At 38.7% G+C, this 18,157-nt stretch overlaps 1 protein-coding gene across 1 annotated transcript in view; it reads right to left on the bottom strand.

The window, feature by feature from the left end:
• PIR (pirin (iron-binding nuclear protein)) overlaps positions 1-18,157 on the bottom strand; it is an 88,785-nt gene that overhangs the window by 10,187 nt on the left and 60,441 nt on the right. The window contains exon 6 of the mRNA XM_012638705.1: positions 8,123-8,167. Within this exon, the coding sequence (XP_012494159.1) occupies positions 8,123-8,167 (45 nt within the window). The remainder of the gene's footprint in view (positions 1-8,122; positions 8,168-18,157) is intronic.

Below are 18,157 nucleotides of genomic sequence, written 5' to 3'. Positions count from 1 at the left end.
GTGAGGTTGCTGTGAGCTAGGCTGACGCCACGGCACTCACTCTAGCCAGGGCAACACAGTGAGACTCTGTCTCAAAAAAAAAAAAAAGAGTGTTTCGTTTGGTAAATTATAAACCTTATAAGAAATGAGCACACTTAGAAAAATTATCAAATGTCATCAATTCATTTCAACAAGTATTAATCGAGCACCTACAATTACCTAGTGCTATTAGGGAAATACAAAGATGCGCAAAGCAGATTCCTTGCACACAAATAATTCAAAATCTCATTGGAGCAAACTACATACATACAAACAAAGTAATCAGAGAATAATTTAACTGAAAAATAAGTAAGTTGGATAGCTATTGAATAGCTATTGAACTGTGAACAAGACCCTGTTCTAAATGCTGTGGGGGTCTTTGGGATAGATAAGTTTCCATCCCTTCTAAACTGAGGCTCACAGATAAAGCAATACAAATGAAATTGTCTCATAAGGACAACAATAAATTAATAAGCAAAATTCAATAAGAGAACAGGGTTGGTAGGGGCTCATTCAGGTCTAGGGGCCCCAGGAATTTGCTTTGGAGGATATAAGATTTGAACAGAGCTCTGCGGGATTAAAGGCAAATCTGGGAAGAAATGCCTTCTAGACAAGAAGACACACAGATCGTGCAAGGGTAATGTGTGGGCATTTCTGGGGAAACAGTGAACCTTCCTGGAATGTTCTTCTGGGATCAAGGAAAACCTTGAAAGCCATGTTTATCCATATAAAATTGAGAGCCCTTGAGGAGGATGTGTGTGTGTGTGTGTGTGTGTGTGTGTGTGTGTGTATGAAAAGGTCAGATATGTATCTTGAAGAAATAATTCTAGAAGAAGATGATAGAATGAATTGGAGGGAGGGGCAAGACTGAAGTTAGGATGACCTGTTAGGAGTTTGCTGTAATAGTCTAAGTGAAGATGAATTACAGTCTGAACTGGGAGAGTGGAAATAGAAAGAGGGATTTGAGAGGTGGAACTGAGAAAGAATCTAAAGAATCTGCCAACAGTGGGAGAGAGAGGAGTCTAACATGATTCTCACTAGGCGCAGAAGAAGATTCTCAGTGGTTCTGCAAGAATGGAGAGGCCTAAGTGGGCCAGAACAGCCAAAGAAGGCTGCAAAGAGGGCACGAGATTTGGGCTGGTCTTTCAATTGGGTAAAAAATCACACATGTGTTCGGAGAACAGACAGAAAATTCCAAATTAGGTGAACAACTCATAAAGATGTCTAGGGGGATACACCTGTGTGCCATTTTGGGCTATAAATAAGGGTATTCACCTGACATGTTGGAGCTAACAGTGAATAATCAACAACGAAGTGCTTATTTAAATGAAAACAATAGTTCAAGCAATTATTATGTAAATAGAAACATAATTCATGAATTTCAGGCATAGTGGTTGGAGCCCAAGCATAGTTATATTTTCTAGAGAAGTCCTTCTCACCACCACTTCGGAGATAACCAATATGACACAGCAGGGTTCATTTTGATGCTTGCAAACATGAAATATAATAGGATTCTGACAGAGCAGGAGTTCTTAACATGGTGTCAATGTGCTCCCAAGAGATCTGTGGATAGAATCCAGGGCATGGGTGGACTTGGATGAGAGATAAATTACATGTTTATTCTCACTACCACCTAGTTGAAATGCAGCTTTTCCTTCAATCATGAAGGTATCCAACAAACTACAGTAGTATTAACTGGACCAATGGCTTTGTGTTTGGTAGAAATCATAGATATTTTCATATCATATTACAGTGTTATAGCTATCTCAAAATGTAGTTTATGTTAATTATTACTTAGAATTTAGAACAGGCCTGTTGCCAGATCACGTTATTTCAAATGTCATTAGGGAAGCACACATACAGCTATAGCATAAACTTGTTCTTTTTAACATGTTAATAACTTCACTGAATTTAAAAACATTATTTGGGGGGGAGAGGGCTTGGCAGATGTCAAAAAGGTCCATGGAACAAAAAAGATTAAGAACCTCTGTCCCAGAGGCACTAATGTGCTGCTTAATGATTGAAAATTGGCTTTCAGGGATGAAGAGGGAAAAAAAAAAAAAACAGATTTGTAGTGTGTGCCAATTTCCATGGTGTAAATACTCCCACTGTGGCCAATTTCAAGCTACAAGAGCCAACCCCAGCAGAACACTAAAGGTTTCTCCTCCATCAACGATTTAGGTCAACAAATGTCATGGAAGTGAATGATAGAACTCACTGATTTCCCACTTATGCAGGGATGTGGCAATAAAAGAGAGGTCTGAGAGTTAAAGAAGAATCTCATTTAGAGTTGGGTAATATTTTAAACTGTGATATGGAGGAGCATTTTATTAAGTGTGCCTTACTGTGATCCCCTGGGAGCAATGAGCCATGTCTTTATCTTCAACTAATTCATGTATGACATCCATGACCCACGTAGTCCACTCCTGGCACCTAATTTTGTCATGGAGGATGTTTCATGAAACATAGACCAAAACAGTTTATAAACCCCTTTACTGTGTTTTAATGGAGTGAGCTGACAAGAGACAGCACTCAAAAATAATGCTGAATTGGTATTAATATTTCTCTGTAGCCCCTATCAGGGGAGCTTGCTTGACTGTGCTATCTGTGAGGAAATCTTAATACAGAAACAAAGAGTTCAGCTTGTCCAAAGTGCCCTACTTATGACTTTATGTGGAATGCAATTTCTGCCTGTTCTCTTTGCAATCACAGTGTTGATACTGAAGAGGCCATCTGAAATGCTCCACCCTAAGGTAAATCTTTCTTGCAGACACTGGAGTCAGGGTTCCAGGTTAAAAATAATTGTAAGTGTACCTTTAGCTTCTGTGTTATTATATGAAATGTTTAAAACAGGGTCACAGAGAGCAAAGACTGATTCTATCTTTATTTCCAGGTCATTTCTATGATATTTTGCCCATCTCCTAAACCTAAAATAGATCTCAAAGATGACTACTTTCAATTATAAATAGAGCCAAATCAGATAATAAATAGTTTCCATAGGGAATCTTTGCCAAGAATGTTAAATCTAACAGTTGCAGTTAAGGAAAATTTAACTGAAAACAATTTAATTGCAATTTTTTTTTGCCTAAACAGTCATAAAAGGGCAAAATGCTTTAAAACTTAAAGTCAGTGCTACATGTTCAGTGTGTGATGAATTGCTGTACAACTTTTCTGTTCAACCATCTTTCCTATTTCCTTTTCTTCTCTTTATAAGAACTGCTATCCCATTTATTCTGTTCCACCCACTCTGGTACTTCTATCATAGATCTTGAAATCATCGATTTTATATGTATAGTTGAAGCCTTCTTACCTGATGCAATTGAGATTGTAAATTGAAAAAGACAGTCAAACTGCCTCAAACATTTTATTTTAAATTAAAGCATAAATGTGCATTCATTTGTAAATTTTTAAAAATACAGTTAAGGTGGGTCTGCTGATTGGACTGAACCATTGTCTTTCTTTTTAAAGCATACCCATAATGCACCACCTCAATTCTTCTAGATTATTACAGCTCCCCCTAATCATTTACTGTCATCTCTCCCATACTAATTCAAAGGCATTTTCCTTAGCAATTCACTTTTACAAAGCATTTGACTTAGTTGTTCTGGAAATACCAACTCTCTTTTCACACCTATTTCATTAATTTACATATCGTTTAATTAAATTACATTATTGGTGCAACTGGCATAAAGAGATTGAGAACAAACACAGCTGCTTTTAAGTCCACTACACCTCAGCCGGTGGGAGCAGCAATGGGCAGGTAGACCAGGGAGGAAATGATCATCCTGAGTGTTCAGGCACCTCCCTCAAAGTATTTGTCACTACTGGCCCATCCAGTTAGTCGGGTAAGTGGAGGTCAAATAAAAGGCCTTCTGGGGTACACCTGTGTTTTCCTCTCTTTATTGTAAGACCCAGAGATCCTGTCAAACTTCTTAATACCATCCAGAACCAGAGCAAAACGATGAACACAAACTAAGCATGAAAACTTATTAATATTTAAATAAATTTGAAACATTTTACTGCCTTCCTAAGTCGGTTCATTTCAATAACCACAGATAAATGTTTTTAGATTTCAGATTTCTAAATACAATTTCTAAGCACCAACAGTATACTTGATATTGGTCCTTCTAGGGGACTGGCAGTTCAAGCTGATAAACTGGACCAAGCTTCAAGGATACAGGACATAAACTCTTTTATCCTTTTGATCTCTGCATTAACGTGTACGGTAATTTTCACCACAGCTGCAGGGAAGAGATTCAGTATTAGTATCTGCAGCATCCATTGGTTTCTGACCATGTAGTTTTTATTTTTCTTTTGATTTCTCTTTTTATCATATGCTGCACAAATTTCCAGTTGAGGGCCAGTCAAAAGACTTTTTGCCTCAGTAAAAAATTGTCAAAGGTCTCTCTTTTTCTGCTGCACAATTTTTAAAGCTACTATTTGACAGTCAACTTAGAAGGCTCTTCATTGTTGAAAAAATGCAAATGTATAAAAAATTAACAAGATTCCTGAAGAGCATAAAATGAATACTTTCAGATGAATGGAAAGTGAATACTTTCTTTGAATAAGAAAGTACTAACTCTACTTGTCTTATTTTAGCTATGTTAACTCTTTTTTTTCTTCAAGGTGTCATTAGAGGACAATTACATGGCTTCGCCATACTTACCTTGAACTTTAAAATGTCTGACTAACTTTGACAACTAGTTAGATGTCCAGCATTTCCTAATATTCAAAACTCCAACTGTTTGTAGTCAAACCAAATTTACCAATGTCCATCTTTTAAGCACTTCTTGTATCAATTAACATTTTTTAATTTCAGGATATTATGGGGGTACAAACATTTTGGTATCACAAGAATGGAAAAACATGCACCACATGTACTCACCATCAAATTGGTACTAACTGATCAACACTAAGGTGCTCACGTGGTAGTAATATTCATTGGGTGCTGCTCAGGTGGGGGGTGGGGGGGTAAACTCAATTAACATTTTTAATAGTCCTCCTAAATTTCCACTTTATGCAGTCTCCCCAGATTATTTCTTCAACCCAAATTGCAGCTTATGTATTCGAGCCTCATACACTAAGTATATATAACATCCACTTCAACTGAATGGAGGTGCTTGACATCTCGAAAAAGACAATTCCTTGCTTATCACTTCCTGCCGTGGGTGGTTGGCTGGTGCCATCTTAATTTTATAAGCAAGATAAAATTGAGGCAGTAAAGTCAAAGCATTTTCTGGATTCTCTCTATAGATTTTCTAAGTTAGTATATATTAAATAGCTATTTCTGTTTTGTCATTTCTTTTCCTCTGGTGATTTGTTCTTGCCCTTTTCTTTTGCTCATTAACACCTCTATTAGCGGGTGGAGAGGAGCAAGGGAAGGAGATAAAACTCCAGTGAGGTCATTTCCCCAGACACTCACTGGTTAAAACAGAGTCCCAAGAGGCCAGTTTTGTGAGCTGGATTCTCTCTGTGGTCCAGTTTATTCTGGACGGATGCAACTTTGCTCCAAGGCTATAGACCACAATGCTATCTCCTGCCACATGTGTTGCATTGTGGCCCACGGACCAGGCCAGTGAGTAGAGATGACTCAGGAAAATCCTGTCTCACCTCTAGAAAAACAAGTGGATGCGTGAGTCATTCTTACCCTGAGAATTGCAGAGCTTTTCACCCGTTAACTTCTTGGACTAAAAATCTGTCAGGACACAAGGCTGTAACTGCTGCTTCAAACAGGTTTTGAAGATTACTTGTTATGTTTTCTTCCCTTCATCCTCTACAATGTCATTCAAAGTAAAATCAACTGTGAGCTTTTGTAGAGTTCACAGGCTAAGAAAGGTTTTTACTTTCTTAAATGGTTGAAAAAAATTAAAAATAGTATTTCATGACACATGAACACTACATGAAATTCACATTTGAGTGAATTCAGTGGCCATAAATAAGGTTTTATTGGAACAGCCACCCCATTTGTTTATGTATTGTCTATGGCTGCTTTTGTGCTACACTGGCAGGGCCAAGCAATTGCAACTGAGACTATGTGGTCTGCAAAGATGGAAATATTGGCTGTCTGGCTCTTTCCAGAAAGTTCGCTCCCCTCTGCTTTTTCTCATTCTGCACAAACATTTCTGCTATCCTTACCACCTCAAAATTCATGTGCTTTCTTTATTACTTTGCATTTGTGCAGATTATTTTGTTGCTCTTGAAATCATAAATCAGGTGCATTACCACCATAAAAATGTTTTTTCTCTCTATTTTTATAAAGTGCTATGTGATTCTCAGGATTTTCAGAAGATCATAAACAAACAATACATCTCTTCCAGATGGTTAATATAGTTTAATATGTGTGCACATGGACTTGTGACACTACTATTAGATTTTTTTCATACTTTCTCAAGTGCTAAAATTAAATGAATTTTGCTTCTGACCCATAATTGAGATGCTATTCAGTGAAACAGGAACTAAAACCATTTATACTGTATTAGGAATAAATTCAAAATACATGAGTTTGTATTACCATTATTTTCCAGAAGAATAATTTCAGGCAATTGAACACCCTTTTTGGAGAATATAAGGAATGGTTTAAACAGTTCTGAGTGTGGCCTTCTAGCCCTGAACAGATGCTATCAGCAAGCCAGCTTTCTGGAGCTGGGAGTGTACTGCCCAAGGAGGTGGCCATGTTAGGGCCCCAGGAAGTTCAATGCTGGCACCACTGCAGGAGGAAGTGGGGAGACTCCAACCCCGGAGGGCTCAGAAATAGGGCTTCTTGGCCTGCACCCCCCATCCCACCATGCCCACCCCCATCCACACCACCCATGGTTGTTGGCGGCAAATAAGCGGGGGGATGGGAGTCTGGTTGTCTTACTTTGGGTTTTCCCAGAAGCACAGGTGGAGACATATTCTGATACAAGGAGTGTATTTGGGAGGCGATCCCAGGAAACAACACTCTAGAAGTCAGGAGTGTTAGACAGAAAAGGGAAGACAGACAATGAAGGGCGAGTCACTGAGCACACTCCCATGGTGGGTGGCTTGAGCATCATTCTACTGGGAAACTCTAGGAAAAGGCCTCTCGCTCAGGCCCCAGAGTTACCCCGCCTGAGGGGCCAGGAATGTTATTTCTCCAGCGCTTTCATCCTGCCCTGACTGGCTTCAAAGAAAGCCTTCAGGCAAAGCAGTGCAGATATTGGCAGTTAGAAGTTGGTCAGTGGGCACTAAGGAGGTCAGGCCCCAGGGTGTGTGTGGGGTACCAACAGCATCTGGCTGCAGCTGTTTTCCTGCCAGCCCCACAGAGTCCCTCTTCCTGGAACCCAGGCTGCTTTTAGGAGGATGGGAAGGGTAGGAGCAGATGCAGACAGGAGCCAGCCTGTTCTGCAAGGCCCTCTCTCCCACTCCTCTGTCCCTCGGCTCTCCTGCTGCTGGGTTGGCTAAGGGATGGAGACTCAAAAAGACAAGTTAGATGGTGCAGTCCCTGCGTTGTCACTGGACAACATGGGACACACGATTGAAGAGTCCTTGGTTCTGGTCCCAGGTCTACCAATGCAGAACTCCCCTGGCAAGGCAAACAGCTTTCTCTAGATGTCATATTCCTCATTCACAAAATGAGAGTTGGTTGGGTCTCAAACATTTTTCCTTGACTAGCCTCAACAAGCAACACATATACAGCCCCTCCGTATAGGAAAAAGCCAACTTTGAGATTTCTCAGAGGCAACTGGCACTGCAAACTCCCCTTCCACCTCCACCTCCCAGGAGACAGATTCCTATTCCCCTTAGAGCCCACTGTAGCTCCATCCCTTCGTCAGTATGGAGGCTGCCGACATCCTAGCAAGCTGTCAATACACATAATTGTGCCTGGACCTTTTGTCTGGACACAGGCCACAATGAAATGGCTGTGTATGGACTAGGGTTCATACTCTCCTGCCTCACTGAACATTCTGTAAGCTGAGAGGCACCCCGCCCTGGGCATACCTGTGCTGGGATATAGAGAGAGCTGCAGTGGGAGGGAAGGAGGCATAGTATTCAATTACATGAAGTGGTTTCATCCTACCTTTTCTCCCTTGAGTAGTTGAAATTAAACTGCAATTGAACCCAAAGTGACATACCCACAACTTACCAATATGAACATCTCCTGATATGGTATAAATGAAGCTTGTCCACCCTGGAAAGTTAAGCCAGCAACATTAAAATGTTAGTGTCCATGATGCCAAAAGGAACATATATATTTTTTCTTTTCTTTTACATATATATTTTAAGATTTAAGTTCTGTGAGCTGTTTAAAATACACACTCACACGCTCACATATGTTCGCTCTCATACACACAGAAACACGCTCCTAAACCTAAATGACTTGGTCCCAAATGTTTAAGAACCACCCCAAAGTAGACAATGTACAATTCACTTGGCTGTATATCTATATGCCAAAAGTTGTGTTAACAAACAAACTGTGCCTTCCAATTCTAACATCATGCTATTAACTGCAACACTCCAGTCTGGCTTTATCTTCAGTTTGTTGTGCCTCCAGGTTGTTTGAAGTGTGAAGATGATACTAGAAATATGCTTTTTTTGTACTTAGTTGCATTCTAGTTTCCAGTGAACTCATTCCTTTTTATCTACCCTAAAATAGAATATACATCGGTTCCAGGGATGCAGGTATGCATAATCTTTGGGGTATAAATGGGCTTCGGATGGCCTGTGAACTCTCTGGAATTGCTCACACGACTTTTCAAATCTGTACACTTTTCTGGGAAGAGGGTATATAGAATTCACCAGATTCCTTCCAAGACTTGTGGGGCCAAGAGCTCAGAACCCCTGACTACCTGCCATTTGCAGTCTCAGCACCAGCACTTGATTTTCATGGACGCTTAATGTAGGGCACCCATGGCTCAGAAAAGATGCTGTGTTTCCATTGAGAGACATGAATCTGGAAATGGCATGCTCAAAATGGAATTAGGATATCCCTCCATGTGCCTTCAGTGGAAAAGGAGATCTGGAAAGGAAACACAGGGCAGAGTTCAAGACTGGAAGGACAGGGTCCACACTGGAGCCTGTGTAGGAGTCAACTTGATGACAGAGTAAACAAAGGCAGGCACAGAAGAGTAAGGAGGACAAAATATACCTCTAAGGACATGACTATGATAGTGCATGGGCTGGAACACCCAATCAGGCACAAAAGAAAAGCTCTAACTGATAAAACTTAACATAAATCGAGTCTTGTTAAGAAAGTCTTATGGACAGCAAAACAAACACACTTGGGTGGATGCCAGAGGATATATTTTCATCCTCCTATTTCAGTTTTTCCTCTCTGAGATTTGGCTAGTATGAGTTTAAGCCCTCTAAAAGCAATGCTATTTATTCATAGCTCACACATTCTTCTTCTCCCTTGTTCACCCACTTGCTTAGTCTTCCAAAACTGGTCTACTGCCATTTATTGAACATCTACCATGAGCATGCATTGTGGGTGGAGATACAAAGATGAATAAGGCACAGCCAGGGTGTTCAAGTTGTGCGCCTTTGGGAAGGGAGGTTCGTGGTAGATGCTGAAAACACATGGCAACAATTTACAGCCCAGTTCAAGTCTTGCATGGATGGGCTGGCTCTGCTGGAGCACTTCTTTCTCTGTTTTCTAATGAATGCTGAGTTTTCCTATTCCTATTTAGCTTGATTTATAATCATACTCTACAAAAAAACCCCTTTCTTTGCTTTTTCAAAAATTTTGCCGTTGAAAATTGTTTAAATTTCTTTTTTTTTTATTTCAGGAAATTATGGGGGAAATTTTGGTTACATGTTATGATTTTGTCACATTACAACCATGATTTGAGACGTGCCCTTTCCCCCCTACAATGCTCACCGCGTCCATTAGTTGTGAGTTTACCCACCCCCAAACCCCCTACTGCCAAAGAATATTACTACCATGTGAGCACCTTAGCGTTGATCATTCAGTGCCAGTTTGATGGTGAGTACATGGGGTGCCTATTCTTCTACTCTTGTGATACCGCACTTCGGAGGATGGGCTCAAGCTCTATCCAGGAAAATATAAGAGGTGCTTATAATTGAGTAGTATTCCATTGTATACATATACCATATTTTATTAATCCACTCATGGATTGACAGGCACTTGGGTTGTTTCCACACCCTTTCTTTTCCAAAGCACAAATAGCTTTATTTTTCTGATTTTAAAAAAGTAACACATAAATTTAAAAATATTTTAAAAGTGTGAAGGTGTGGAACATCTACACTGAAAATCTTTCTGCAAACGTCATACCTACCCCGACATAAACATTGCTAGAAATTTGGTATTTGTGCTTTCAGGTTTTTTTTCTTTTATGCACTATACATTATTTCCTTAAAAACTGGAACAAATTCAATGTTCTACTTTGGACAACTTTCTATGTCAAAACATAGAGAAGTAACTCATCCTTGGGAAAAACTGCATAGCATTCCATTGTAAGAGTGTGTCATAATTTATATAACTAATCCCTTCTTCATGGTTTAAAGGTATTAAAAAACTGTTTCCACATTTGACAAAACCTTACATCTCTAAATTGCTCAACTAAGTTTTTATTTCGGATCATTTGATTGTTCTAATCTCATTTCTTCTCCACCTCCTCTGCTTCCTACTTACCCTCCAAGCAGAAATCTCGTCTACACGTAATTGTCTAGGTCTGTTTTCTTTCCTTTTTTATCTTTTTACATGATTCAGAGGGACCAGACATTTGCTTAAAGGAAAGGCCAAGTCAATTTATTAAGTGCATTCACCTATTTTTACTCCTTGTAAAAGTTTCCTATTAGGATACAGAGTCCATCTTTGCCAGTAATAACACAATTCATCTTGCTGGTTGGAAAGCATAGTGTTCGAGAGAATGCAACAGGAAAAGGGGCAATTTACTTTTCTTCTTTTTAGCATGATATCTATCTGCCCTTGCTTTTATTAAACCTTGTTTAATTTCCATTGAGCATTGTTTCTTAAGGCTACTGCAAAAGAAAACAAAGGCCCAAACTATGTGAATACTTACTATAAGTTTAACAACTGTCACAATTTATTAGAATTCCTTCCTGCGAAGAGCAGGATTGCATCAGCCAAGAGCTCTCTTAGGAGAGTTCCAGGTCCTTCTTATCTTTCTTTCTTCCTTCCCCCACCTCTCCTCCCACTTTTATGTCCTACACCGGGAATTGATGCCATCCCCAAATTTTTATTGCTGTCAGAGGTCACAGCCCCTATAATTTCCTTTCTCCTACAAATACGGTCTCCAAGCTACTGTCTCTTTGCAGCTGGGAAGCTCTTCCCTTCCCTTGGGCAATGACAAATAAAATGCGTTGGGAGGTCACATTTTCCTTCAGGTCCCTTAGGATGGTTAAGTCAGCAACACATTTAAGTCAAACGTCCTTTAGCCAAACAGAAAAAATGTAAAATTTTTCTTTTAAATATGTAAATCATTTTCTGTGGCATTTGCTCTCATTTCCAAGGAGGCTCCTAATTCTTGCAAATGTCCCTAGTGAGAGCTGTTCTTGGCCTACATTTCTTGCCTTAACCCAGTTCATTTTCCTCCGGCCTCAGTCTTAGAGTTCATTATTCCAATGAACTTACAACTATTAATACCCCCTATACATGTATGTGCAAAGAAAGTAGAAGTACATGGCCTGGTGACACACCAAGTCCATAACAGACATCAGCTCTGAGGAAGGAAGGAGAGAAGGCATTGGGGCTAAGGAGAGAATGCACCTTTCCCCAAACTCTGGGTCACGCTGGTAGCCGGACCCCAAAGAAGCCTTGGTTCCTAAGGGCCTCTACCCCGTCCCCCTGGAATCCCCTGGAAGTTCAGCTTCGGCAGGCAACTCCCTCACCATGGACTTCACGCCTGGCCTCCTGGGACAGGAGGCAGACCTGCCTGGTTCTCCCCTCCCCCACCTCATTCCACCAAATTATTTTTTAACTTTTACTTTAAAATAATTTCAGATATACAGAAAAGTTGCAAAAATACCACAGAGAATTCTCGTATACCATTCATCCAGATTTCCCAAAAGCTAACACGCTACCACATATGCTTTATCATTCTTCTTGCTATAAATATATGTCATTCTTTTTTTTGGAAATATTTGAGAATAACCTGAGACATGACGCCCCTTTACCTTGAAATAATTTTCAGTTTGTATTTCCTAAAAACAAGGATATTTTCCTACCAAACCATGGTGCACTTATAAAAATTACGAAACTAACATCAACACATCACTGTTATCTATGTACGGATATTCAAATTATGTCAATTGTCTGAGTAATGCCTTTTATGGAAAAAGGAAAAACAAATTTCTAGGCCAGGATCCAATGTAGGATCACATGCTGCACTTAGTTGTCATGTCTAATCTTCTTTCATCTGAAACACTTCCTCAATCTTTCTTTCATTAAAAGCACTGACCGGTTCTTTTATAGAATGCCCCTCAGTTTGGGTTTGTTTGATGTTTCCTCATCATTAGACCAAAGTGTTTGCTAATTTCTTTTCCTCTCAGATTTAGAGAAGAATTTTCATTTATTTTCAACACTTTAATTTTTTAATTCAGATGAGCAGAAAGGATGAAATAATGAACATATATGTTTGCCATATTTATTTCATATCTTTCTTTTCTTTTAAGATAAAATCATACATATGCAAAAAAAAAAATGTCCCCTAACTGGTTGCCTCTAATCCATTTTCTACACACAGTGAATTGGACCTTTCCAGAAGCCCCACTTATAATCCCTCAATGCTCCCCTGTTCCCCCAGAACAAGCCCAGACTCCTATCCCTGGCAGACAGACACTTCTCCACTGTCATCGCCCCTCTGCCTGTCCTGCCTCCGTATTTAATTCTAACCCAGAAAATCTCTCTTGGGGAGTAGAGGAAAGACAGGGAAGCGGCAAACCTTAAAGGGGCTTTGTGGAGGCATGGAAAACAAACTAACTAAGTAACTACAAAACAATAACAAAAACAAACACACTATCACAGGCAGAAAGTGCAGGTTTAAAAATCAGCGCATCACCCTTGGGGAGATCCAGGACTAGACTCTCAACCTTTTCAAGCCTGTTTGCTGGTTTGTAAAATAAGGAAAGAACAGGTTCAGCACAGGGCTGCTGTAATGACCAAGTGGCACTGTATGTCTGTATAAACATATATAAATGTCCACATTCATCTATATATACATGTGTGTGTTATATGTTTTTAACCTTCTCTACCCAATGCCTGGCACTTAGGAGGTGTATAACAAATAGTAGTTCCCTTTCCTGCTCCTTTCTTCTCTTCCCATTTTCCTCCAAATGTATGCAGGTCACGAGGTTACATGCTTCTGATGAGACTATGACCCAGGCCAGAGAAGAGTCATTGCCATGGAGATGGCCCCATGGTCCCCACCGCACCGCCCTAGACACCAAGCTAACTAGTCTCCTCTTGGACTGCACGATACACTGAGCAAAGCTTGGCAGGATCACTGTTTCCCAAAATGTCCTCATCAAGAACCTCATGGCACTTAGGATGCTGTTTGTGTCCCACCCAACACTGCAGTCTAGAATTGGTGATGTAAGGTGAGTTTTCTGATCACACAGCAACTCACAGCTCACTATTAGATCTGCAAGCTTGCCAAGAATTGGCATTTAACCCCCATGTTATAACTAACCACAAAAAGCATGAGAAAGAGAGGGGTTGACTTTGTAGCTCTGCAGTCTGGGAAAGAGGTTATTACATGAACTTGCGGGAACTGCATCCAAGAAAACAAGAGAATGCCCATTTTACCAAATTTGATTTATTTTATCAATAATAAAATGCCCAACTATATTGCACAGAAGGGTACAAACATGAAGACACTTGAAACAACTGGTTTTCAAGAATAAAATACACTCAGAATGCACTTCATACATTATGGAGCAATCATACTATAGGTTGTGTTTTTAAGCCATGGGCATAAGACATTAAGAGCTGTCTCTCAGGATCCTGGACTTCAAACAAGAACAATTACAACCTATAGGATAACCCTCCCTTATGGTTTGGCCCACGTTCATAATATTGAACATTCATTACATCAGAAGCTATCAGAAAAACTAAGAAATAAACGAAATTTAACATTTTGAATAAGAAATATATTAGCAATATATGCTCTTTGGAATGTAAACTCTCAGCATACAGCCTTCTGTGTGCCTAGCACTGAAGTTTTCCCACCAATAAGATATTTAATATCATAATATTTAACTAAAGTAATCCATGGTACTATTATTTCTTGGTTTTATCTGAACAGAACTTGTCTCCTCTTCAAATATAAATATTCACAGCTAGTTTTTAATTGCTCAGAAAAATTCAGAAAATAATTCAGATATGTAGACACAATAAATTATATTTAGAGCTATAAAATAGAAGCTATTTTAGGCATTTGAACTTAAATTGAAGCCAAGTTTACAGACTGTTAAGATCTAAAATATACAGACTTTTAAGGGTTAAGTAAAGGATCAAAAAACAATAGAAACCTGAATACTAGCAGGGAAAGTCATAAATACCCCTAAGATTATTTAAGGATGCATCTAGATACTTGACTGTTTTTATGAGAAAAATATGTTTAAATAGCACCTACAAAATAGGAAAAAAAACCCACCTCTATCAAAATTGAAATGTGTTTAAATTCTTAAAATAGTTTCTTAATTTACATTGATCATCAATTTAATCTGTTCTCTCCTAAAGATGACATATAAGAAAAACACAACAAAATTTTCAAACTGGTGAGATTATTACTTCAAAAATTTTTAAGAATAGTCATTTTTTTAACCTATCTGCAAAATCTTGGATTTATTTACCAATATGCCCAAGGCACTACTAATAGGGTATTGGTCACTAAAGGTTCACTAATTTGTTTGGTTCAGGACAGGATGGCAGTTAAGAGTCCTAGTGAAAGTCAGACTTTGTGGGTTGGAGTCCCCAATACTCACTAGCTAATTGATCTTGAGTAAGTTACTTAACCTTTTTTGTACCTCAGTTTCTTCATTTGAAAAATGAGATAATCACAGTGCTTACCTCATGGGGATATGAGGATTGCAGGTGTTAATATGGGGAAAATTCTTAGAGCAGTTTCTAGCAAACAGGAGGCATTTAATTTTGTGATGATTATTATTAATATAGGACGATTCAGTGAATTGAACTCTGAAAATGTTTATGACATCCCCATCACGGGTTTTTGCCATTTTTCCTCTTTCTCAAAACCATATTTTAAAAAAATGCAATTGTACCTCACCACACATGAAAATCAGTTCCATCAAAGGATATAAAATTTTAGTTAGATAGTAGGAATAAGGTCAAGAACTCTATTGTACAACATGGTGACTATAGTTAATAACAATGTATTATATTCTTGAAAAATAATAAGAGAGTGGATAAGTGTTGGCATCACAAAAATGACAACTATGCGAGGTAATGCCTATGTTAATTAGCTAGATGTAGTCATTCTACAATATATATATACTTCAAAACATATTGTATACTATACATATAATTTTATCTGTCAATTGAAAAAAATAATAATAAGAGAAAACCAATTCCGGGTGGAATAAATATACCAATATGAAAGGCAAAACAACAAAGCATCTATAATAGAACATTTTTATGATCTTTGGTTAGGGAAAGATTATTAAAGAAGCCACAGAGAGCAATAATCATTAAGGAACAAACTGATACATGTAAGGAATTTTTATTAAAATATAGTATAGAAGAGTGGAAAACAAAGCAAAAGGGACAAGATATTTGCAACACAAATAACTGACAATGACTAGTATCCAGAATATATAAAAAGCTCTTATAAATCAATATGAAAAAGACAACCCATCCAAAAGAAAATGATATGAAACTTGTCGCTGGATAATTTTGTATTTCAGGTTCTGGTTCAAGTTAATCACTGCTCTGAAGACTTATTGATTTACATTCATAACTGTTATGTGTATATTCTAAGTGTGAAGGGAACTGTGATTGAATATTCTAATGTACTACTGGTAAGTAGAGAGCTCTGCAAAAAACCACCCATGCATTAAATCATGTATTTGATGTAGCGAACAAAATCAGTTTTTGCTCTCTCTATGAAAGCATCCCAAAATCTAAAATTGTGCATGAATGATTCATGTATGGGGTATTCTCCTTAAAAGTAGAGAATGACTATGGAAAGACATTTAGGCAGGAAGTCTGAGGAAAACTCACCATGTATTTTTCTAGGCTTATTCAAATCACTACTTGTTTTTGAGTCATTGACCACATGGGAAAATGTGTGGTACTTTCAACCAAGATGATAAATGTGGTGGTAGACTCTAAGATATCCATCCACGTGACCCTCCTTCCTGGTATTGCCCTGTGAAATCCCCTCTCTCTGAATGTGGGCAGCACCTAGTGACCTCCTTCTAACCAGGAGAATACAGCAATAGTGATGGGATGTCACTTCTGAGATTAGGTTACATAAAGACTCTGCCTTCCATCTTGCTCATACTCTTTTGCTCTCTCATTTGCAACTCTGATGAAGCCAGTGGCCATGTTGTGAGCTGTCCTATGTAGAGACCCACACGGCAAGGAACAGAGAGCAGACTCTAGCCAACAATCCTCAAGAAACTAAATGCTGCCAACAACCACATAAGTATGAGCTTGGAAGCGAATCCTTCCCAGTCGAGCCTTGGGATACTGCAGCCCTAGCTGACACCTTGATCACAGCCTTGTAATGGTCCCAGAGCCAGAGGACACAGCTAAGTTGTGAGACACTGTGAGATAATACATGTTGTTTTAAGGCATTAGTTTTTTGGGTAATACGTTATGTAGCATATAGAAAATCAATACTATAAGACTTATTTAAATATACACTAATGTGACTCACTAAGTAATGACTGTATGAGTGGCATTAAAATCTACTTTTTAATTGAGGAAGATACAGCTGCTTTCCTTTTTTTCCTTTGAAAGTAAACACAGAAGCAAAAATATTACGGGCAATATTTAAGAGGGTGTATCAGTTTTCTATTGTTGCTGTAACAAATGATCCCAAAACTTAGTGCCTTAAAACAATAAAAATCTACAATCTTGTAGTTTTGGAGGTCAGAAGCCCAAAAATGGGCCTCATGGGTCTAAAATCAAGGTGTCAGCAGGACTGTGTTCCTTCTGGAGGCTCTAGGAGAGAATGTCTTTCCTTGCCTTTTTCAGCTTCTAGAGGCTACCCCAAGTCCTTGGCTTGTGGTCCCTTCCATTTTCAAAATCAGCAATCACATTGCTCTGACCTCTGCTTCTATCGTCACACTCTGACTCCCCTGTCTCCTTCTTTCACTTATACAGACTCTTGTGATGACATTGGGGCCACTTGAATTATCCGTGCTAATCTCCCCATCTCAGGAGTCTTCCTTTAGTCACATTTGCAAAGTCCCTTTTGCCATATCATATAACATATTCACAGGTTCTGGGCATTATTGCATGGACATCTTTGAGGACTATTATTCTGCCTACCACAGAGGGGTAGACTACATGTTCTCTAAAGAAATTATGTTTACTGATCTATACATACTTAAAGAAAAGTTATGAGGTGAGGAAAGCAAAAAAGCTCACGAAATCAAGTTTTTCCCATATTATAACATTTCTCCATTTTCAACATTCAAGAACATGCTTTTAAGTATCTAGAAGCAGAGGTGCAGTAAAGGAGGATGGGGAAAATAAACAAAGTGGCTGTTGAGAACCAAACTGTGATACCATCAGTCAGAAGACAAGGGGAACGTAACGACCAGAAGGCATAGATTTCTTGGAAAAGATTGACATTTTCCTAGAAATACAAATTTATGTCCTTCACAATGAATGATAACAAACAGTGTTATCTGTAAATCAGTTTACAGCAAGGAAAATCAGATTGCCTTGTAAGAGATGGTAAAAGTCACCGCAAAAAAAAAAAAAAAAAAAAAAAAAAACCTACTTATTCTTATTTTAGCCAAGAGCTAATATGAAAAACGTGTGGCCAATGTGAAAGGAATCTGGTACTGTCAGAGACTCAACAAATTGGATTCTTTTTAAGTGATGCACCGTCCAGCTCAATTCCTGATATCAACTGCCTTCCAAATCATCACTGCATGAAACATCTGTTTTCTGCGAGATTAGCTCAACCCAGTAGAAACGTGCTTAGCCCAAAGGAAATAA

Source organism: Propithecus coquereli, unplaced genomic scaffold (assembly GCF_000956105.1).
Source record: "Propithecus coquereli isolate 6110/MARCELLA unplaced genomic scaffold, Pcoq_1.0 Scaffold132, whole genome shotgun sequence".
NCBI classification, from domain to species: domain Eukaryota; kingdom Metazoa; phylum Chordata; class Mammalia; order Primates; family Indriidae; genus Propithecus; species Propithecus coquereli.
This window is presented reverse-complemented; position numbering and strand designations above follow the sequence as displayed.